The sequence below is a fragment of the Limulus polyphemus genome, unplaced genomic scaffold (genome assembly GCF_000517525.1).
Source record: "Limulus polyphemus unplaced genomic scaffold, Limulus_polyphemus-2.1.2 Scaffold2318, whole genome shotgun sequence".
Lineage (NCBI taxonomy): Eukaryota > Metazoa > Arthropoda > Merostomata > Xiphosura > Limulidae > Limulus > Limulus polyphemus.
Genome location: NW_013667928.1, coordinates 92358 through 115389, shown reverse-complemented (window position 1 = coordinate 115389; position 23032 = coordinate 92358). Strand labels below are relative to the sequence as shown.

Genomic DNA, 23032 nt, shown 5'->3' with positions numbered 1-23032 from the left:
TCATAGGCTGAAGACATATGTTTCATTTTTCCAAACTTGTTCATCACCCAAACCAAGAGACGTAGAACCATTCTTTATTATTCATCACCCAAACCAAGAGACGTAGAACCATTCTTTATTGTTCATCACCCTCAAAACAAGAGAAGTAGAACTGTTCTTTATTGTTCATCACCCAAACCGAGAGACGTAGAACCATTCTTTATTGTTCATCACTCAAAACAAGAGAAGTATAACTGTTCTTTACCGTGTAATTTCCATAAAAGCCCCCCCCCTCCCCCCAGTATGTCTGCAGACTTACAATGCTAGAAACCGGATTTTGATACCGTGGTGGGCAGAGCACAGATAGACCTTCGTGTAGCTTTGTGCTTAACTACAAACAAACCATAAAACAATTGTTTTATACAGAAAAATGTATTTTTAACTCTTTGTGTGTTGAACTAAATGTATGTTTTTGTTTCCCAATAAAATTATTATTTTTAGTCAAACTTATTTTAACAGGCTATAGCTGGTAAATGTTATGACTTGTTGCTATATAGACATTGGTATTTATACTAAGCCTACATGATTCAATTACTACTTTTTCATTCAGAGAAGAGATATGGCTAATCCATGAAAGTTGATTGAAGTTTGGTGTGAATGATAATAGAATACTTTGGGCAACAATGTCAAAATATACTTTCAAACATTCCAACGTTAGAACCTTTAAACAACATTAAGAAAAAGAGATTTAAAAAGTCGCAATTATAATTTAAAAATCTACCCAAATGCTCATACAGATAAGGCTTGATAAGGTTTTTTTTCTTCCAGTTAATATAAGGTTGATATTAATTAGATTACCAAAGACGTATGCAATTCTAAAATCGATAAAAGAGTTTAGAAAGAAATCGGTTTTGAGCTTCTGTTCTCAATATGTCAAGCAGAAACAGTTTTTTCTGTCGCAAATTACGGTTTTGAGTTTTAGCTACAATTTTGAATTTTTGCTATACTTTTTTGACGAATCTAGATTTCCAGTCATTCTTAACCATTCCATATCTCTGCTTAACAACAAACACACAAACCACATAAAACTGTATGTGGTTTCAATACAATACAATAACATCTTACAGAGCAGCTAGACGTTACTGTATAAATTACTAAAGGATAAATGTTAAACATAATTATACACGTATACAAGTGTATGTTCTGAAACATGTACACCAAGTGACAGAATTCATAAATGTTAAACATAATTATACACGTATACAAGTGTATGTTCTGAAATATTTACACCAAGTGACAGAATTCATAAATGTTATACATAATTATGCACGTATACAAGTGTATGTTCTGAAACATGTACACCAAGTGACAGAATTCATAAATGTTAAACATAATTATACACGTATACAAGTGTATGTTCTGAAACATGTACACCAACTGTAGAAGAAACTAGGAATCAACAAGTATGCACAATTACGTGACTCATCAAGTCTTTAACGGATTTATTTGCTTAAGAGATGATTGACTGATGCAGACCGAATTTCTCAGATGATACTACTTCATGGGGGGAGGGGGGTTAACCGAAATAAGATGCACGGTAAGTAGTCTGACGATAAATATATAGTGGTCAGATGCGTAGTTTTATGTAAATGTGTGAGAACGTTTTCGAATTTGCTCACATTAAGTATGCTATCGGTATCTTCACAATTGTCGTATATCCAATTAGCTAGAGGAAAGGTCAACTATAACGGGGAGGGGGCATAGCAATTTGTTTATAATTAGCCACTATTGTGTTTTTGCTGCAGTTTAGTTTGTACTAATGTATCGACGTAAATTGTTTGGTAAACATTAAAAATAAAAGAATCCACTTTCTTCCCACGCTTCTTGTGTTTTACATTTATATTTGATTGTTCAGCAAAGTAATACATAAGTAAACGTTTGACTATTTTTATGTACAGTTCCATTGAAAAGTGTTTATTATGTTTAAGCCAGCTTTATTGTGTAAATTCAGGATATTTTATGACAATTACAATACTTGATGGAATTAGGCAACAAAATATCAAAACAGAAAGTCTTAGCTATTCACGCACATTTCACACGAAAAAGTTTTTTAAATATTTAGCGATTTTACTCATACAGAATTATATGACGCAATGAAAGAAGGGATATAACCCTTCCTATTTTCATAGACATGTTTGAAGAAAGACAATAATAAAATTCTATCACGAACAATATAAATATGGCTCAACCTACAGTTGGATTTCATTAAACCAGTGACTGCTGTGATGTACTGAAGAAGTAGTTAATGAGCTTTAACAAATTGTCACTAGATGGCAAGACAATACATTTTGACGGTCTTTGGCAAACAGCATTTCGGATATATTATGATATACAAAAATGTATTTATAACCAGTAGTAGATACACGTTGCTCAAATGTACGTTCAGCTGTTTACTACAGTATTATTTTCTGTTCTGAGCTGGTGCTTCAGATATTTCTCTTTAAAAATCCCCGGAAAAGTTCTAGAGGAATGGGGAAAACGATGGTGGAATTCTTCTCAGTAGCGATGGAGCCAAGTGTCTGAAGATAACGGAGCTGGAGAGCAGATGGAGAGTCGGCGATCACTTCCGATGCTTCCCTCAACGCTCGAGACGCTCGCTGTTCACCTTCTGCAGCGATCACCTTCAATAGCAAAATAAAAGTAATTTAAACAGTAAAGACAATACGACACAGTACTAGTACTGCTAACTCCCGTTTCCATTATTCCAATAATGTCTTACATTTCAAAGGCTTTCTTATTTCACTTCAACATATTTGAAATTCTTGCTTATAACAAAACTCAACTATTAAAGTCCTTGTAAGTAAGGGGGATCATTTTAGGAATGTAGACAGTGTAAACAATTACTGACTCCCATAGAAACAGTTAGGAACGTTACAAGTCTGTTCCAGGACTAATATAACCTGATATAAACGAGTTTCAACACCCCCGAGGCTGTTGTTATGAATTTCTGCACACCAGTGTCAACAAATGTGCTGTTAAAGATGTAAGTTATATGTAAGATCAAGGAAGAAACATTTAGACGAATGGTATTGCAGTACCTAAATGGACAAGGAATAAAGAGAGTCGTTATTAGTTTAAACAAAGAAAAAGAAACTTACCTTAGCACGCGCCTCACGAGCTGCTTCAGCTTCGGTGGCCATTGCTCTCTGCAACTGCACTGGCAAACGAACATCTTTTCTAGGAAGTAAAAAGAAGAAATGAAGTTTAAACACATTACAAAACATATAGTAAAACGCTTTGTGTTAGAACACATTACAAAACATAAAGTAAAATGTTTTCTGTTAGGACACATTACAAAACATAAAGTAAAATGTTTTATGTTAGGACACATTACAAAACATATAGTCAAATCTTTTATGTTAAAACACATTAAAAACATAAAGTAAACTGTTTTATGTTAGAACACATTACAAAACATAAATTGAAATGTTTTGTGTTGAACCCATTACAAAACATAAAGTCAAAATGTTTTAGCGTTAGAACACTTTATAAAACATAAAGCAAAATGTTTTGTGTTATAACACATTACAAAACATAAGGTAAAAGGTTTTATGTGAGAACATATTACAAAAGATAAAGTAAAATGTTTTCTGTTAGGACACATTACAAAACATAAAGTAAAAGGTTTTATGTGAGAACATATTACCAAACATAAAGTAAAATGTTTTCTGTTAGGACACATTAGAAAATATAAAGTGAAATGTTTTATGTTAGAACACATTACAAAACATAAATTAAAATGTTTTGTGTTGAACCCATTACAAAACATAAAGTAAAAAGTTTTGTGTTAGAACACATTACAAAACATAAAGTAAAACGCTTTGTGTTAGAACACATTACAAAACATAAATTAAAATGTTTTGTGTTAGATCACATTAGAAATTTCTTGTTGTAGCAAGTGAATGTACGATTCGTTCACATTATTTAGTGGTTATAATATTCAAATTTAATTAAGCATTGATTTAATAAACTATTCTTTAAAATAAAACTCTTACATTTCAACTCGTTCAACCTTTACTCCCCAGGGGTCAGTAGCTTCGTCCAAATTAGCCTGCATCACATGGCTAATGCTCTCCCTCTCTGAGAGAATTTCAGACAAATTTTTAGTTCCTAACACGTTTCGCAGAGTGGTGGCCGCTAGGAGGCGGGTTGAGTGCCCATAATCCTCAACGTTGGAAACAGCAATGGTAGCGTTACTGATGCGATAGTATACGACAGCGTCGACAGCCACGGTAACGGAATCTTTGGACAGTATCTTAGAAAAACAAAACAAATTATATCCTTTTGCAATATATATAGAAATATATATAGGATTCACAATATTTAAATATATATTTTTCCAGAATGTTTTTATAATATATCAGAATATACATTATACAAGGTATGATATAAGCCTCCACAAATTAACTATTTAATATTAAATTCTACAAATCAACTAACTTGAAAAGCAATGGTTGGAAAAACCATTCATTGACCGCTATACTATCAACTATATGGATATATGGATGATACATTTGTCATCTCTAATGATCCTCAACATGTACGTATCTTATAAATATAAGATTTACTGTGGGGTATCAAGAACATCAACTTACCATCCTTGATACACACGCGCACAAAACGTCGATAGTTTTGAATGTTAAGTGTATCGTAATGAGCATTTACACGTTTATACTTTAACTGTAAATATAGTTAAATATTATATCATCGTGCTTATCAAATATCTAGTACTTATAGATATTTTGATATGCCTTATAAAGGGTTGTCTGAGCTGTGCGAATTTCGGATATCGAGTCCCGAATTTTAGTGCTATAACACCTCGAGTTTACTGTTATGCCATTGGAAGGGGCTGAGGGAGTTTTCTTAAGGAACTAAATAATATTAAAGTATTTCTAAATAAAAATGGATACCCAAAGAATAATAGTATAACTGATAATAACACATGTTTATTTGGACTTTCTGTTTCATTCAACACTAACATATTAAGCATCAAACATTCCTTTCTTGCAATTAATAGTCATTCATATTAATACAAGATTAGTAAATACTGTTAATTTAAAAAGGTGAAATAGGGATCGTCAAAAAAGTACAGAAAAAAATGCAAATATTATATTTTTAAGCCTACAACTAGGGACTCTAAAAAAAAGTAAACAAACAAGGCTGTAAATAGTGTCTACATTATTTTCTCAAGCTACAAATCTCTATTTTGACTTCATTAAAACCGATACTGTAGATATGGGGTCAAAACAGTGCCTGATTTAGTTAGTTTGTCTGTCGCTGTCAGCCTGTTTGAGTTTGTGTTTGAAAAAAAGAACACAAGAGATGCGAAGTGAGAAAGTAAGAGAAATTTTGTTTTAAAGCATTGTTTATATGTTTAGTTCGGTCTATTGTTTGTTGCATAAAAAACTCACCCAACAATAGAAACCATTACAACAGTATTCTAGTAAGAGAAGTAATATCACAGAAACAGGATCCACAGAGTGGTAGGGATACAGTCAGTTAATTAGTTTATGTTACAGAAACAGGATCCACAGAGTGGTAGGGATACAGTCAGTTAATTAGTTTATGTTACAGAAACAGGATCCACAGAGTGGTAGGGATACAGCCAGTTAATTAGTTTATGTCGCGAATCTGGGTTTCTTTTTCTTTCTTTTTTTTTTTGCGACGAGGAGCACGAGCTAAGGCATTAGCAAGTAAGTGAAATTTCAATGTAGATATTGTTTATTTTAGAGACCAGAACTTGAAGTTGAAGGATAAAAACACTGTTGTGAAAAGTGGAATTATTTTGGTATAAGCAAAACAGAATCCACACTGAACTTAAAATGACGATACGTGTTTGAAATGAGATTAAAATTTAATTGAAATAACAGTGGTGTAAAAAAGATGTAAAGTGGGGGTACTTGGCTAGACATGCAGATTTTACAATGAGATTGAAAGTATAAGTAGCTGCTAAAAGCAGCTCCCGTGCTGCCAAAGGCTGCTTAATGTAGGGGAGGTCTCGGGCATGTCCCCTAGAAAATGAATATAGTAACATAATTTTCAGTTGCTATATAAGTCAAATATGTAAAAGTGGTCGGGTTCCTCTGAATAACGAAACAGTGGAAAGAAGATCAAGAAGAAAGATTTAGAAAATTAATAAGAAATCAAGAAGAAAGGAAGGACAAAAAAGACGAAAGAGGCAGAAATTTGAAAGAGAAAGCACTAAAACGAAACATGATTGTTTTTGAATATCGCGCAAAGCTACACGTCCCTAATTTAGCAGTGTAAGACTAGAGGGAAGGCAGCTAGTCATCACCACCCACCGCCAACTCTTTTACCAACGAATAGTGGGATTGACCGTCACATTATAACGCCCCCACGGCTGAAAGGGCGAGCATGTTTGGTGGGACGGGGATTCGAACCCGCGACCCTCAGATTGCGAGTCGAGCGCCTTATCCATCTGGCCATGCCGGGCCCACGAAACATGAGATTCACAAAAAAATTGCGACAAAAAAAAAACAACAACATTCACCATTTACTATTAGCTTTGATCTTAATATAAAATAATTATAAATTTAATAATAAAACGTACAACTGCAACTGGGCCAAGGGAGGACGATAAGTAAAATTTAATTATCTCCTTAAGATGGGCATTCCTTCCCAATGATGGTCGCGTGCCTATATGGACATGTTCTAATAAGTCTAAGATATCAGTTTAAAAATTACTACTATTAGACAAGAGAAAAATTTAAATTATATTCCAAAATCCCAAAGAAGTAAAAATAAAATACCAACCAGCCTGATCACAACTTTATATATAACTATGAATAAAGTAAAATACACGCGACCATGGTAACTAACACACATGTGCTGGATACAAATGATAACCATTATTCGTGGCTAAAGAGGCACGGGGAAAGGAAACTTATTTTTTAAAACAAAATGTTATATTTTTTGCTGCAAGAGCTTTAAACAGTTTTAAAGTTTTTTTTTATCTAATGTTATTTCTAAAATCGAGAAACATTTGAAAATATTGGCTTTTAGGTAGAAATTCAAAAGTTACACAATTGTTATTTGCGTATAGCCGTACACTGGATGACTCTTGTCTAGCCGAATAAGCCAGGTGGTTAGAGTGCTTGACTACCAATCTGAGGGTCGCGGGTTCGAATCTACGTCCCACCAAACATCCTCGCTCTTTCCACCGTGGGGGCGTTGGTAAAAGAGTAGCCCAAGAGTTGGTAGTGGGTGGTGATGACTAGCTGCTTTCCCTCTAGTCTTACACTGCTAAATTAGGGACGGCTAGCGCAAATAGTCCTCGTGTAGCTCTGCGCGAAACTCAAAGCACTCTCTGACTGGATAATTCGCCCACTCTGGATTTTTTTTACAACATTTGTTCTTCCCCAAGTCTTTATAAAATTCACAATGTCATGACAAAACTCGACATCAGGAATTTTCTAGGTGTCAAACATCATCATTATTATTCCATATTAAGTTTCCGTAGAAAACAATAGAAAACGTCTAAATTAAAATATTAAAAACAAAATTACTGTTTTAACTCTCTCTTTCCTTCATCAGTTGTCCCCTGGTGGGAACAGCGGTAAGTTACAACGTTAGAATTGGAGTGTTCGATTCTTATCTTGTTTGATTTTGTTGTTGTCACTTGAACCACCCACTTATACAATTCAGTGTGACTTTGCTCTAAAACAAACAAACCTTAATATGTAAAAATTAAAACTTTTGTTGTGTAGTAATTATAAATGAATATATATATATATATATATATATTCTGTATTCTTAATCTTCTTCTCAAATTTTCTTCCTGACTTTATATTATTCATTAGCAAAACAGGTGGCGTAACTACAAAAGATGCCCCCTCCCGCATAATTGTATAGTTACGATTCTGGCTCCCTGTGGGGGCTATGGGGGCATACTTACGCCATTGGCTTAGACTTTCATGTACACGGGGTTACATACAATATTTGTTTGATTTTATTGTTGTCACTTGAACCACCCACATACACAATCTCTTGTCTAATCTTCCCAGCTTAATGAATTTAGTGTGTTCACACTTTTCTTAGAACTGTCAATCATCCAAAAGTATTTGATTGCATTGATCATGTGATTTGAATTTGACTGCTTACCTTGGCGTCTTTGTCTTTAACACCTGAATGCTTCAACATTATTTTATCATATCATATAATCCTCTTCAAGTTTATTGATAACGCTAGTTTGACACGATAGATGTATATTTTTACATTGCTTTTAATAATATTTAGCTATATATGTTTCAATACAGAGAAAGAAGGTAGTAGGCTGCCAAAAAATAACATCTTACACAGCTATGAACAGAAATCTTTGTTGACGCTGATTATTTTCTTCGAATATAATGTCATACTTTGGCATTACAACTTTTTATGAAATTTACATTAAGACTTTAGGCAAACCAAATGAAAACATTGTACCTTATAGCCTCGTTTTGACTGCTATACAGGTTGGGCCATAAATAAGATTAGCCCCAAATAGCTCACTGATACGTTTGAAGTCTTACAACATTAAAAATCGGGTTTCAATGCCCGTGAAGGGCAAAGCACAGATAACCATTTGTGTAGCTCTGTGCTTAAAAACAATTGAATAAAAAGTAATTTTACTAAAGGATTTTTCAATTACACTTATTTCTTATTTAATTTTTTTAATTCTTGCTTGTTTCTGAGAACAAGTTGATGGTCACATTTGCTGGCTACTAAAATGGCTTACATACTTAGTTAACATGAAAAACGATTTATGTAGTGAAGGGGAAGAAGAAAGAGTGCTAGTATGTGTAAATTAGGAGGGGAAATGCCTTGAACACTTGCTTTAGGAAGGAAAAGTGTCTAGTAAACTCACAAAACGTGTCGATTCACCTTTGTGTAGTCGTAGCAACAACACACTGTGTTTTGTATTGTACACCTGACTGAATAAACCATCGGCTTATTATTTATGACCTACACCGTATTTAACGAAGACAATGAAAGGCAGTAGTTTTTGTTTTACATTATAAGTCATAATACTTTAAAGGTTAAGTACAAGACTGGGTATAAATATTATTTTCTCAGAGTTTTACAAGGATGTACCATTTGGTAATTAAACATTTAGCACTAATGGTGCTGCAAAGGAAAGAAAAAACGAAACTTGACCCCGACACGAATATAATTGAAAGTGTCTGCTAAGCAAACAAAACGAATTTAGTGACTAATTCGTAAAATTATGAACAGTTATCCAATTCAATTCAAGTTTTTTTCATAAACCATAGACCAATAAGAGTATACTCGGAGCTGTAAGTGCTGGGTGGGAACTTTGTCTACGATATGACTGCAAAAATGTGAATCTGCGTAACTTCAAAATATAAAAAAATAATCACAATAGAAATCCTGTAATGATTTATTTAAAGTACTCCTTGAATCGATCTGTGACTTAAGAATACTTATTAGGTTTTTATTGCTCCTTTGTTTTAGCTGTAAGGGTTCTTTGTACTCACAATGACAAAGGATTTATGAAAAATGAGCAGTATGTCAAATCCAATTCTCGTGGAAGATAGCTTTTGTTAAGGAACAACACAAAAAATTAACCATTGTATTGTGTGTAACAGGTCTTGTGTACACTATATTTAAAATATGACGGGAACTGAACTTTAAATAAGTATAAATATTTTTTCAGTCTAAAAGGTCGTATTCGAATGACTTGTGAGGTTTGTATTATATGAGAAATAAACCTCATAACATTTCTGTGAGATAATTCGATAAGCTTTAGTACAGTAAGCAATAAATAAAATAAAATGACCCAAAACTGTACTTTATTCAAACTTAGAGTTCTGAATGTCCCGAAACTTATTTAACAGCATTTGTGAAAGGTGTATAACTTTTGTTTATATACGTATCAGAAGCGGTTGTAATGTAGTATCTTTGGGATTTTGATTATTTATCTTATAACATCATCCCAAGAACCTTCTTTAAAACAAAGGCCGCACGTGTGCTCGGACTGTGAATCTGAGGGTTCATGGTTCTCGTCCCGTTGCCGCAAAATTACGCTCCGCACTTTTAGGTTGTGGGTGCATTGAAAGAATGGTTATTTCTTTTGTTAGTATCAGAGAAAATGGCGCAAGGCCAAAGGGCATAGCCTGCTTTAAAATAGCTTTTTTTTGTTTCACAATTTGAGTTCCGTTGTTTTCAACATGAACATCTAATTATCACAGTATTTCACTATTTTTATATGTAATATTTTTATGTCTGAGTTACAGTTGCTTAACTATTAAGCTTTAAGTGAAACTAGTTTTATTCTTAATCTATCTCCGTAAATATGTTTAGTAGATTAAGAGTCTTAATGTTTTTATTTCTTGTGTCTTCGTTACATCACATATTTCGAACACTATGTCAATTGTATCGCTCTTGGCGACCATACACCTCAGTCTGTTCGTGAAGAAAATCGCCTGCACATCTGAAGTGTCACTTTTATACACAGACTAGAACCTCTTGTCCCAACAGCTCACTGAAGCACTGGAGGGATAGAAAGCAGAAACAATGGAGACGATAAGAGGCTGGTAAAAAGACTCCTGTCAGTTCCAGGATTTCTCTACTTCTTTGTCACGTGGTCCTGCAGTAACAGTTTGTTTGTTTTTGAATTTCGCGCAAAGCTACACGAGGGCTATCTGCGCTAGCCGTCCCTAATTTAGCAGTGCAAGACTAGAGGGAAGGCAGCTAGTCATCACCACCCACCGCCAACTCTTGGGCTACTCTTTTACCAACGAATAGTGGGGTTGACCGTCACATTATAACGCCCCCACGGCTGAAAGGGCGAGCATGTTTGGTGAGACGGGGATTCGAACCCGCGACCCTCAGATTGCGAGTTTAGCGCCCTAACCACCTGGCCATGCCGGGGCCCGCAGTAACAGATTAATGCTCTCTTCAGACGTCTCTTATGCTGAACTCCTATAGTTATAACGTCCACAGATTTCCAAACAAGATAAACTGGCTGTATCAAAACACACAATGATTATGCCGAAGAACATGATTAAATTGATATTTGGGATTTGATATTTTGTTTCTTTTTTGTAAAATTTTAAATTTTTGTCTACAAATGTTCTATATTTTTTTAGAAGTAATATTAGTTCAAGTAGTCTATATAGCAAACTTCCGTTAATGACTTGTTTGTTTACGAGCCGTGTTTATCTCGGAGATCAAGCTTCGAATTTTAGCGTTATAACTCTTGAATTTTCTTATTAATGTTTAAGGAGTATAATGTCTCGTCGTGTTCTTGAACTTACTTAAGTAAAAAATTTGGATGGTTTGTTCATGTATCAGTTCACAATTAGAGACGGCTGTACGTAGAAATTCGCTCAATGCTACACAAAGGGATTTAAGTACATAGTCCCCCATAACTTTGAAGTGATGTACTAGAATGTAGCAGCTATTGAATGACACTCATCGCCAACCCTTGGACTAATGTTTTGAAAACGAACAGTGGGATTTTATTGTCACTTTTATAGCGCACCCACGATCCTGAAGTGCGGAATGCGTTTTTTTTTCCTAGCAATGGGTCAAGAAACACAAATTCTGGGATTCAAGTCCAGACACGCTAACTATGATGCAACGTTCGGCCTACTTTACAACTGTGGGCAGACAGTTTCTGAGAGAGTAAAAAAAATCAAAAAAATCGAAGAAATATATTGAAATTGGTGTATACTTAATGTATCAAAATAATATAACGAAACAATACATATATTTCGAATCAATTTAAAGATTGACTAGAACGCCATTTAATAGATATAATTTTGGAAAATATCTTATGTTAGGGACAAATATTAAAACACCGAATAAACGGAAAATTATAAAGGAGGAAATGAATCATTTAAAGACTGAATGAACTAGAGGAACGAATAAATTAACTAATAAAATAGGAACCAGAGCAATAAAATAGTATTGATACAATGTGAAAGCATCATTTCTGATGTAACGGAATAAGTTATTTCCATCACAATATTACCTTTTTATAGTTAGTTTGCGTGAAGTTAAGCAAACAGTTACACAATGGGCTATCTGTGCTCTTCCACCAGGGGTATCGAAAAACAGTTTCTAGCGTTATAAGTTTGCAGACATACCCCTGTGCCACTGGGGGCACCATTTTATAGACTGACCAATTAAATAAAGAAACTTTCCTTGCTCTGTTTCCATATATAATAGTATCAGTTATTTACATATAGCGTATGTACAAGGTTTTACCAAAATAATTTTATTACAGTAAACTTATTTCCGGCATTTTGTCTAAAGAGAAGTAAGTGGAAGCCATCACAGCTTATAGATCTGGTTTTTAGATGATCAGTCCTTTATGCCTGGAGCTTGGCGTGACTTAATGATTAGGACACTAGACTCGCAATCTACGGGTCACAATTCGAATCCCATAACCGAACATGCTCACCCTTTCAGCCGTGGGGGCGTTAGTATATGATGATCATGCTCACTTTTCATTGGTAAAGAATAGCCCAAGAATTGGTAGTGGGCTGTTTTCCCTCTAGTAGTATGTTATTTAAAAATTAAGGACGGTTAGCATAGCTAGCCCTTAAGTAGCTTTGTACGAAATTTAATAAACAATCAAACCTTTATGATGTAGCAACCAAAGAAACGCGATTCTTCTCACCTTTCGGTGAGAGATTATCCAATCAGACAGTTGACAAAAATACAGGTGACATCCACCATCAGATAATAATTTAAGTAATAAACGTAAAGTAAGAACCTACTTACTTCTTGAGGCGGCACATCGAAGGACACTGTCCTCAAGTCCACTTTGCAGTAGGTGTCGATGCACGGGATAATGAAGAATATGCCTGAAACAGAATCGTTTTGGCTTTGGTCACTAGGACTTGGCTGATCTGAAAAATAGAAGGCGCATAAGACAAGCACGGAATGGCTTGGACCATTCCGACTGTAATGTATGTATTAACTGTACAAGGAAGAAGGGGCTACTGTGATCAGAAAGACTCTCGTTGGAATACCACCAATTAATAATCATTAAAAATATATCATTTAGGCTACTATTTCCTGGGCTTTAAATTAATGCCCTCATTTACCACCATGTTCTTCTTTCCGGTTAGCGTATTCGTTACGCAATATTTCTCTTTCACTTCACATTTGGAGTATAATGTTTGGCAAAAACATTCTTTCACTAGCCTCCAATTGTGGAATTGGCAAATATATTGATCAAACCTGAAAAGGAAAATATTAAACGATTAGGTTATACGACACGTATAGAACGGGAGCCTTTCTTCACTCACCATTTCTTCCGTTTATTTTCTATTACTTTTTACACGAATATTCTTGAATTTATCTGTAAATATCTATAATGAATTTTGAAATATTATGCTTCAGTGTGTCTTTTAATTAATTTATTTTGTAAAACAACAGCAAAAATCCAAAACAAGATGATAAATATCAGTTGGAAGCTTGCACAAAACTGTCTGTCACTTAGTTTCATGTCTGGAATGCACACCTCAACCAACACTATCATTGTGCGAAAAATAAAACAGATTGAAACAATTTCTTTTATGAAGTGTAGTAACTAGTTTAAAAACTGTATCCATTTGCAATGAAATGAATTTACTTGACAAGAGGCTTTACATAGAAGTGGAAACTTTGATATTTTTGATGCCAAACAATGTCAAATATATCTTGCAATAGAGTATAATTCAGCTTTTATTAATAATATTTGTAGCACTATTATTTTTACTTTGTTGAAACAAACATTGTAAAAACGCTACTAAGGTTAAATGAAACTTACAAGCTGAATTACCACGTTAAAATATAAGGTATCATTAACCATCAAATTTCCCAGGTCTCCAAAGAGATCTTCGTCAGCTGGAGGTACTTCAGCCTGTTTCTTTTTACGTTAAGACACCCACATTTAGATAACATTAAAACAATAATTAGTAAGATTAAATGAAAATTTTGCTATCTAATGCATTATTTGACTACAGCCAGTTTGTGTGTCCGCTTATAATTGACCAATTTTACTGGACTGATTGTCACCAAATTGACGTGATAAAATACGACAGTCAAGACAAATTTAAATGAAATGTTTCACAATATTTTTAAAGGTGCTCTTCATTGATGAACCACATAAACTTAGTTAAATGTAAGGACATAACTCGGATTGAACACAATTTACCTGCAATACATTTAACTACACTGATGGGCATATATCAGAAAATGTATGAAAAAAAAAACAGTTTATGCAATTATATTTACATGTGAGGGTAATTTGACATAAAAGGTAAAAAAACAGGTTATGCAGAGATATTCACCTGCATGATTTATTGATTCAAGAGAAGTATCATTTTAAACTAATGATAATGTGGTTATTTGCACAAATATTTGAAAATATGAATACTAACAACATTAGTAGCAAATTCTTAGAGAGGATATATTTATTGTTTAAACTCTTAAAAACGTTAACATGTGATTTTTCATTACTAAGATAATGAGGTACTTAGAATAGCTCAGGTTTCAAATATGCTAGACATTCAAAGTCAATAAGTTATTTCATCCGAATCTGTAACATATTCTTCAGAGTCTTGACCAGACCTGCAGCTACAAAATAAACAGTTTATAGGAAGAAGCGGAATAAAAAAATTCACAATACTTTTCTTGGAATTAAATAATACATTAAATTTGCATAACGTATTTCAGTATGTTTATTGGTCAGCCAACAATCAAAAAGTTTTTTTATAGCAGTGATGTTTTTTTGTTATTATTATGATGAAAAATATTGAAATCTAAAATATAATTTGTGGTATAATTAAATATTTTAATATTTACAAATATTAAATCTTTATATGAAAAATGAAGTAAAAATCTTATAAAACTTGCTGAAAATTCCAGTCAGCTATAGGCATTTCAAAATAATGAAACCAGACTTAAAAAAAGATTTCACTCAAGCTATATTTATTCAAGGTTATTTATGATGTTCACTATGACGCCCTCTCGTGAAGATTAGCGAAGTACAATATCTTTGTACAATATGTTTGTACAGTGACACGTGGTTCAGTTCAATGTTCACGAGGAAAATTTCATCAGGATATAATAAAGAAAACTAATTAAAAATAATGTAGTATAATCGGTGAACAGAAACATTTTAGAATATTAAAATTTCCACTGAACACAACAATAAAAATTCTTTAGTTTTTTGAATATTTTGGTCACTTGTAAAGTGGGTTACAGAAAGATCAAAGCCTGTTACGTTCTTTAAACTCAAACCATTCAAATTATTTTGCTGTTGTTTTTTTATAGTGTAGCGAGTCAATAAATTTATTCTTGTTTTTAGCGTTACAATCGTTCTCATTAGATTACCGCAGACTGCTGAGTACATACTCCAGACTGGCCCACCAACTATCTATACAAACCTTAAGTTATTATACAAGTTCTAGGAAGATATCTTATTGCATTACATGATCTATGTGTGGTTTTCGCCATAACATGTGTGCAAATCCTTCCTGGCAAACCAGTTATTTGATTCGCCGGTACCATACGCATACAAACATGCAAGTATCTGAAAATATTTCATTCCGATAGATTTTTTAAATTTCTTAAAGATGGGAATACAACGATTTTCGTTCAAGCCTATAAAGCACCTGCTCACCACTGTCTTCTAGAATTTCGGACTAATCCTAAACATTAGTATAGGAGAATCAATTTGCTCCTCAGTAGATTTATCAGAGTAGAGATGGATAAAACAGAGCCACTTCGATATTGGATGAAGGAAAGAGGCTGAAGATACTTAACACAAGCGAAAATCTTCTATGGAAAGTAGGAGTAAGAAGTTGTGAAAGATAGATAGGTATTTTGTTGGTAAGTAAAGTAAAAAAGTAAAACAATAAAATACGGATAACTTCAAGCCTAACAGTTATTAAAAAAATCACTTAGATTGCCACTATCTTAGAGGTCGTTTAAAAATCCAGTTTGTTCTTTAATTAGCAAAATCTATTTTTTTGTACCTAACCACTTACAACTTTAAATACAACAGTCAAGGTATGCTTTAGCAATCAATGATTAGAGAAGACAATGAAGCTAATGAATCTAGGCGTCATACCATTTACTGTTTCTTAGTTAATATAAATAAACTAAAGAGAATGGGTGTATAGAATTATGAGCTGTATAATAAAAATAAATAATAAAGGTCTAGTACGCAAACAATAGCAATTAAGATAGAATTGTGAACAGATCATGCAGTACGACTGATATCATTATCAGTAAGTGGGTGCACTTTACGGAACTAAAGATTCCTCAGCATGTTGTTCAGGCTTAAAGTAATACAGATTCTAAGTCGCTACTACTTACGTTTATCTATGATGACTCTGCAGAAAATTTACAAGCAATAATAAAAAAAGGACAAATTGATGGACACATTACGTACACCACTAACGCTTTTAGAAGCCTAAATATTGGGTTCCATCTATTTTGGTCCTTTACTTTTTTCTTGGCCTACTATTACAGAGCAGTAAGTAACCCTTGCCATTTGGGGCCTCATGGGAATTAAACCATCTGTTTCCAAACAAGTTGCTCTCTCAGATGCACGTAATATTAGTATGGGGTAGAAAGAACGAAGCAATATGTGAGTTGCTTGTTTACTAAGGCTTAGATCGAAACTTAGAAAACTACAAACAATGTTAAGATGGACGAACTAGGAGTGGAAGGATGATCAAATGGCTAGATGAATAGATGTTCGGAAATATGTGTTATTGGCAGATTGATTTAACAGATATATAAATGAAATGAAATAACTGCTTAATGGAAGGCAAATATGATGTATTAATTACATAGAATAAAGAATATAGCTACTTCAAAAATACACATTGGTTTCAGTGGTGTATTGGCTACAGGCCAAAATAACATATGGATATCTTTAATCTAATGGAGTGAAGAAACTAAACAGCAAGGTGGATAAGACAACGTGGTTTTCTAACATATGAATAGTTAGAAGTGGTTCATCGTCTAAACTTACTGACTGAAATAAGAACTGTTTCGTTAGGGACGAAGTGGTTTATTAACTAGTAAAATATATGGATATTATAATGTGACTAACTATTTAAATAGATGAAATTATATGACAAATTAGCTTTAAAATGATTGAATTAAATGTTATCAAATATTTGGTGTTTTATACCTGAATGTCATCTTATGCGACACACTAGATAAAAGACTAGGTCAGAGACTCCAAAGTTCAGGCGTGGCTGTTTTTAATCTCGGATTTCTGACTAGATTGAGGGTAACCAGCGAGCAGCACCCATATCTTACACGATTACTCCTAACCAATTAGTGGGATTGACTGTTACTTTTATGATGTGCCCACAGCTGCAAGTGCGGGCTGTGGTCAGCAGTTTATTGTGACTAGAACATTGGACCTTCCGATTCGCTAACCAATAGCAAAGCCATACCTACTAAAATATAACTACAAATTGTCTGTATTTTAAAACCACAAACTACTAATTTAATTAGAATAAACAAAGAACAATGATCTGTTATTAGCTGTAAAACAGATTGGCATGACAAAATTAAAAGTGGTAGTAACTGTGACAATTACAGAATATCAAAAAATTAAGGAAACAAAGAAAACGTAAGTGTAAAGGTCTTGTAGTTAAACGCTTTTCCTTTGAATATGTCTATTTAATGAAACGTGTTTAGTGGTGTTTTTACACAAAGTATCAGACTCAGAAGCGGAAAGTGAATTGGTGTGTAAACATAACATTAATTTCAATCTCTAGCATCGATATAGATGGACTAATGAGATCAAAATTAGCCCAAAACTGAACATTTCGGCTGGTTATGGCATTGATTTTATGACGTAATGAGAACATATATATATATTCGTATTACAATTTATCCTGTCAAAATAATAAAGTATTGTCTACTTATGTTAAGTATTGAAAATAGGTATATATTCTATTGTGGAAAATGCTACCACTTGGATAATTGTTTTTTCTTTAACAGATTTTTTTAAAGCATTAATTAACCAAAGCTCTTCTAAGTAAAATATATTATATATATTTGAATATTAAAAATAATTTATACTCCACCTATAAAAAAAACCCTTGCCTATGGAAGTATACATCTTTAAAGAATGGGACATTATTAGGACAATTATTTCTATTCATCTCCAGAAGAAAGTTTTTGTTCAGGAGATGTAAAATCATGTTTAAGAGACGTTTTTTACCTGGACCTTTCGCACCACCTCGAACAAGTCTGCCAAGTCGAAATATCACAGCCCTCTCGTATTCTTGAACAACCTGGATCATTACGACGAAAACAAAATGCAAGGTGTATCAATACAGTTATATTATCTCAAATATACACTATGCTCTTTGAAACATATTTCTTTACCCACAGCTCCTAACCAATGATTATTTCTTTAAGTTTAAACAATAAAAACATTGGTACAGATAGGATTTGGATAATATTAATGTTATTCATACAATACGCTGTTCCTAACCAATGATTATTTTTTTAAGTTTCACTTTTAAACAATAAAAACATTATTACAGATAGGATTTGGATAATATTAATGTTATTCATACAATACGCTGTTCCTAACCAATAATTTTTTCTTTTATTTTTCACTATTAGACATTAAACAAACATTATTTTATTATTACATACAGGGTTTGGATAACATTAATGTATTTCATACAAGAAACTGTTCCTGAATAATGATTCTTTCTTAAAGTTTTCACTGATAAACAATTAAAAACTATTTCATTGTTACAGACAGGATTTGGATAATATTAATTTCAATCTTATAAAAACTGTTCTCTACCAACGATTCTCACCTTCTAAATAAACTACATAGTTTACAGAAATGTTCTAATTTGAAGTAAGAATGAGAAACTGAATGTACACTTGGCTGTTAAGAACATACCTTGACACAAAAAATGAATGAGAAAGGAAAGGTTGCAACGATCAACAGAATTGATATGGCTGTTAAGATATAAGCACACATACCAGGGCCCTCGTTAACCTTAGCTGAAAAATCATGAATGAAAAATTAAGTTTTAGAAATAGAGAAAAGTTTGAATTCGAGATTATTACACATTTCTTACATTAGGCTCAACTGTATCTAAAACAAAATATAAATTGTATGAATACAAGTAGTAGTAGAGACTACCGAAAAATATCAGTATTATAAACTTTTCTAAAACAATATATTATAATGTAATGAAAAAAATAAAAATAAAAAACATGTGGGCTTATATTGTTAGAGTTGTTTACTAAGGTAAAGTATGGAAGTTCTAGCGTATTTTAAAGTAAAAACATGTGGGCTTATACTGTTAGAGTTGTTTGCTAAGCTAAAGTATGGAAGTTTTAGCGTATTTTAAAGTGAAAACATGTGGGCTTATATTGTTAAAGTTGTTTTCTAAGCTAAAATATGGAAGTTATAGCGTATTTTAAAGTAAAAACATGTGGGTTTATACTGTTAGAGTTGTTTGGTAAGCTAAAGTATGGAAGTTCTAGCGTATTTTAAAGTAAAAACATGTGGGCTTATACTGTTAGAGTTGCTTGCTAAGCTAAAGTATGGAAGTTCTAGCGTATTTTAAAGTGAAAACATGTGGGCTTATACTGTTAGAGTTGTTTGCTAAGCTAAAGTATGGAAGTTCTAGCGTATTTTAACGTGAAGTATGTTCCTGGTGAACACATTGAAAAATGTATAATTTAATATGTGGAGTAGCTATTAAGTCTGGTTATTCACTTTCAATTAATCTTAAAGTTCAATAATGTTACTTTTCTACGTACTATGTAGTGAAAACAAACATGTTAATGTGGAAGTAATTTAATTCCACGTGCGTGTTAAAGTTAGAATATAAAGCAGGAATTTCCTGTGCTGTTAATTTGGATTAAATTAGCTAAAGTTGGAGCAGTTTAGTTCCCTGTGTTATTAACGTTGAAGTAATTTAGTTTCCTGTAAAGTTAACGTTTGAATAATTTATTTCCTTGTGCTTTTAACGTTGGAGTAATTTAGTCCCTGTACTTGCTAACAGTGGAGTAATTTAATTCCTTGTATATGTTAAATGCTTTTATAGTTGATACTGCTCATTATATAAACACTTGACATATTTGTTCTTCTCTATTAATCTTAATATACAACATACAATGTATTGTGATTAAACCCTAGGTACCCTTTCCAACAAATAACTTTTGAAGTTACACCTATTCGACGATACAATAAAATCATAGGTTCAAAGTTTAGTATTGGAAGAGCATAAAGGCATTTGACGTCGGGACAGACAAGCAAACTGACAAGAAAATGAAGAGATAGTCTCTCGCAGTTTGTCTTGCCATTTTTCCAGTTTCAGTTATTGTTTAATGTTACACATAATGTTTCAAGAATACAATATTAAAATACAGTATTCAGAGATTTGTTTGTTTTATTGTTAAGCGTAAAGCTACACAATTAGTTTTCTGTGCTCTGTACACCAGGGGTATCGAAACCCGAATTTGTAACATTATAAGCCTTCAGACTTACCGCTGAGCCTCTGTGAGGCACATTAAGAAGTACTAGAAATTTGGTAAAACAAATAAGGAAAAAGCTAAGAAAATCATCAACAGAACAGCATAATGTTTCATATTATCATTCTTTTGCGTTACTGTTACTTCATGAACGAATATGAAAAAGTTTGATAAGAGAAATGTTGACCAGAGCTAATATGTGCGCAAGACGTTGGATCGTGGATTGTTACAGCTTCCACATATGCCAACTACTGTAGTTACTAGATAGGTTAGGTTATCACAAGTGACATCTTAAGTATTTTAATAGTTAAGGTACACCAGAGTTTATTGCAACGCTTATGTCAATGTTCTTGTAAATATTCGGTTATGAATAATAACGCTGTATTTGTTATTTTCAACGTGATTGACACCATACGCGACAAACTGGCTAAATGGCCAGGTCAGAGGCACCAAGATTCAGGCACAGCTGCCTCCCTAATATAGAACTGCTGACCTGAAGAAGGGCAACAAATAATAGGCAATTCTGCCTCCATGGGTACTCTTAATCGAACAAAAAAATTCACTGGCACTTTTATAACGTGCCCACAGCCGACTGCGCAAAGCATGTCCAAAAGGCACATAGAGGAATCGAACCATGGATCTTCCAATACGTAGCTCGGGCGGCTACTCACGAGGCCAGCCAGGCCCACTAACCAAATAACCAAAATTGCACAGGTAATAATGCCACAGCTTTGTATCCGGTAACGATATGTGTTGCTGTGAGATCTGTACTCGCAAATTTTGATTGTCTGATATTTTTAAAATACCTAAAATGCTATTGTTCAATTGTTGGTTGCTCTGCTTGAATGGGTCGGACGTGGCTTTAATGTTTATGGTGGATGAGTGTAGATATGTGGGTCCAAGGTTCGCGTTCCGTTGTCGCGAAAACAAATCGCGTTTCGTAGTTTGTGGCCGTGGGTACATTTTAAGAGTGACTGCCCAATCCGCCATTCGATTAGAGTAGCTTTAAGATTAGGTGATAGGTACTGTTGACTAGCTGCGGTGATAGGTACTGTTGACTAGCTGCTTTCCCTCTAGTCTATCAGTTATCGTAACAGTTAGTACAAATATACGAAAAAAAAATTATACTTGAAATGTAATAAATAAGGGACTTCTTAATTTTTATTGCGTAGTATCTATAAAAACATTAACAAGTGTTCGTTTAATTACTATAACAGACACTAAGAAAAGAAATATAAATAACAAATTAAATGTACTACGTATATAAGACTGTCCTGAAACAACACGGGACTGAGGTTTGAAGCAAGTAAATAGTTTATCGATAACCCTAAGTAGGAAACCTAAGAAATATAGCAAAGGAAGAATTGGTCTGTGCACGTACCGATAACATCAAACTCATCCACGAAACAGAAAAAAAAGAAAACTAAGGATAAAATTAAATAAGGCCTGAACCGTTCATGTTCTGACGAATTGAAGTGGTTCATTGAATAGAAGGAAGAAAAGTAAGGACTAAAATAAAGCAAGGACTGATCCACGCATGTCCTCACAGCACTAAAATTATCCATTGAGTGGAAGAATGAAATGCAATGAGTGATGGCAGGGAGGCGCACGCCATAAGTGCTATAACACAAGATTAACTCCAACCTGAGATGTATGACCGCACTCAGCATCTTGGGTTAGTCAGTGATATTTCATCAACAAACAACAACTGGCAAAGAGCCAAGCTTCCTAGAAAGTGCATATCCGCAACACTTTAACGTGTTAAAGAACAACATGAACAGAAACTGAAACCTTTCCTTTATTATCACACTTCTTGTGATTACCGTCTCTCATCACAACCTTCTCACTAGTAAACATTATCTGTAAGATTTATCATGTTGTTAAACAGCTTTATTCAGTCATTACTGTTTTCAAGGATGAGATTTAGTGGAATCTTACGTTTATTGCTGGATTAAATCACAAAATATGACAGATAATCAGGCTTAATCTATCCAAAACATGCTTTACTTAAGATCTTGTTTCATGGAAAATTTTAAATCTTATCATCACTATAATACCGTACAGAAGAACAAAGTAAATGCCCCCCCCCCCAGTGGCACAGCGGCATGTCTGCAGACTTACAACGCTAGAAACCGGGTTTTGATACCTGTGGTGGGCAGAGCACAGATAGTTCATTGTGTAGCTTTGTGCATAACTACAAACAATACAAAGTGAATTAACAAAATATCATACAGGGGTGATGTAACTAATTTAATAGAAAAATTAAATCGAATATTATTCGACTGTTATTAGGTTCCACGTTTTAAAATACGCCTTTGGATGTCATGCGAATTTAGATCAGTGTTTCCATGATATCCTTGCTTAACAGTGTTGAACATTTTTTAAATTAGTAGTTCGTGTTTTTTGGTTTGGAAATGACTTTGTAATTTTCATTTAAACTTCAGCTATATATATAAACGAAACAGCACTGCGCACCAACTGTTGTTTTAAGTAT

At 33.5% G+C, this 23032-nt stretch overlaps 1 protein-coding gene across 5 annotated transcripts in view; it reads right to left on the bottom strand.

Moving 5' to 3' along the window:
- Window positions 1-427: 427 nt before the first annotated feature.
- Window positions 428-23032, bottom strand: part of LOC106466608 (band 7 protein AGAP004871-like) — an 85793-nt gene continuing 63188 nt past the window's right edge. For 3 of the 5 annotated variants that reach the window (XM_022394641.1, XM_022394640.1, XM_022394642.1), the window contains 6 exons: window positions 18953-19056; window positions 18251-18323; window positions 12790-12917; window positions 4035-4294; window positions 3138-3216; window positions 428-2660 (listed from right to left, as the gene is read on the bottom strand). In XM_022394641.1, the coding sequence (XP_022250349.1) occupies window positions 2466-2660; window positions 3138-3216; window positions 4035-4294; window positions 12790-12917; window positions 18251-18323; window positions 18953-19056 (839 nt within the window). In that variant the 3' untranslated portion in view covers window positions 428-2465. The remainder of the gene's footprint in view (window positions 2661-3137; window positions 3217-4034; window positions 4295-12789; window positions 12918-18250; window positions 18324-18952; window positions 19057-23032) is intronic. The other 2 variants (XM_013926901.2, XM_022394643.1) reach the window with 2 other exon arrangements.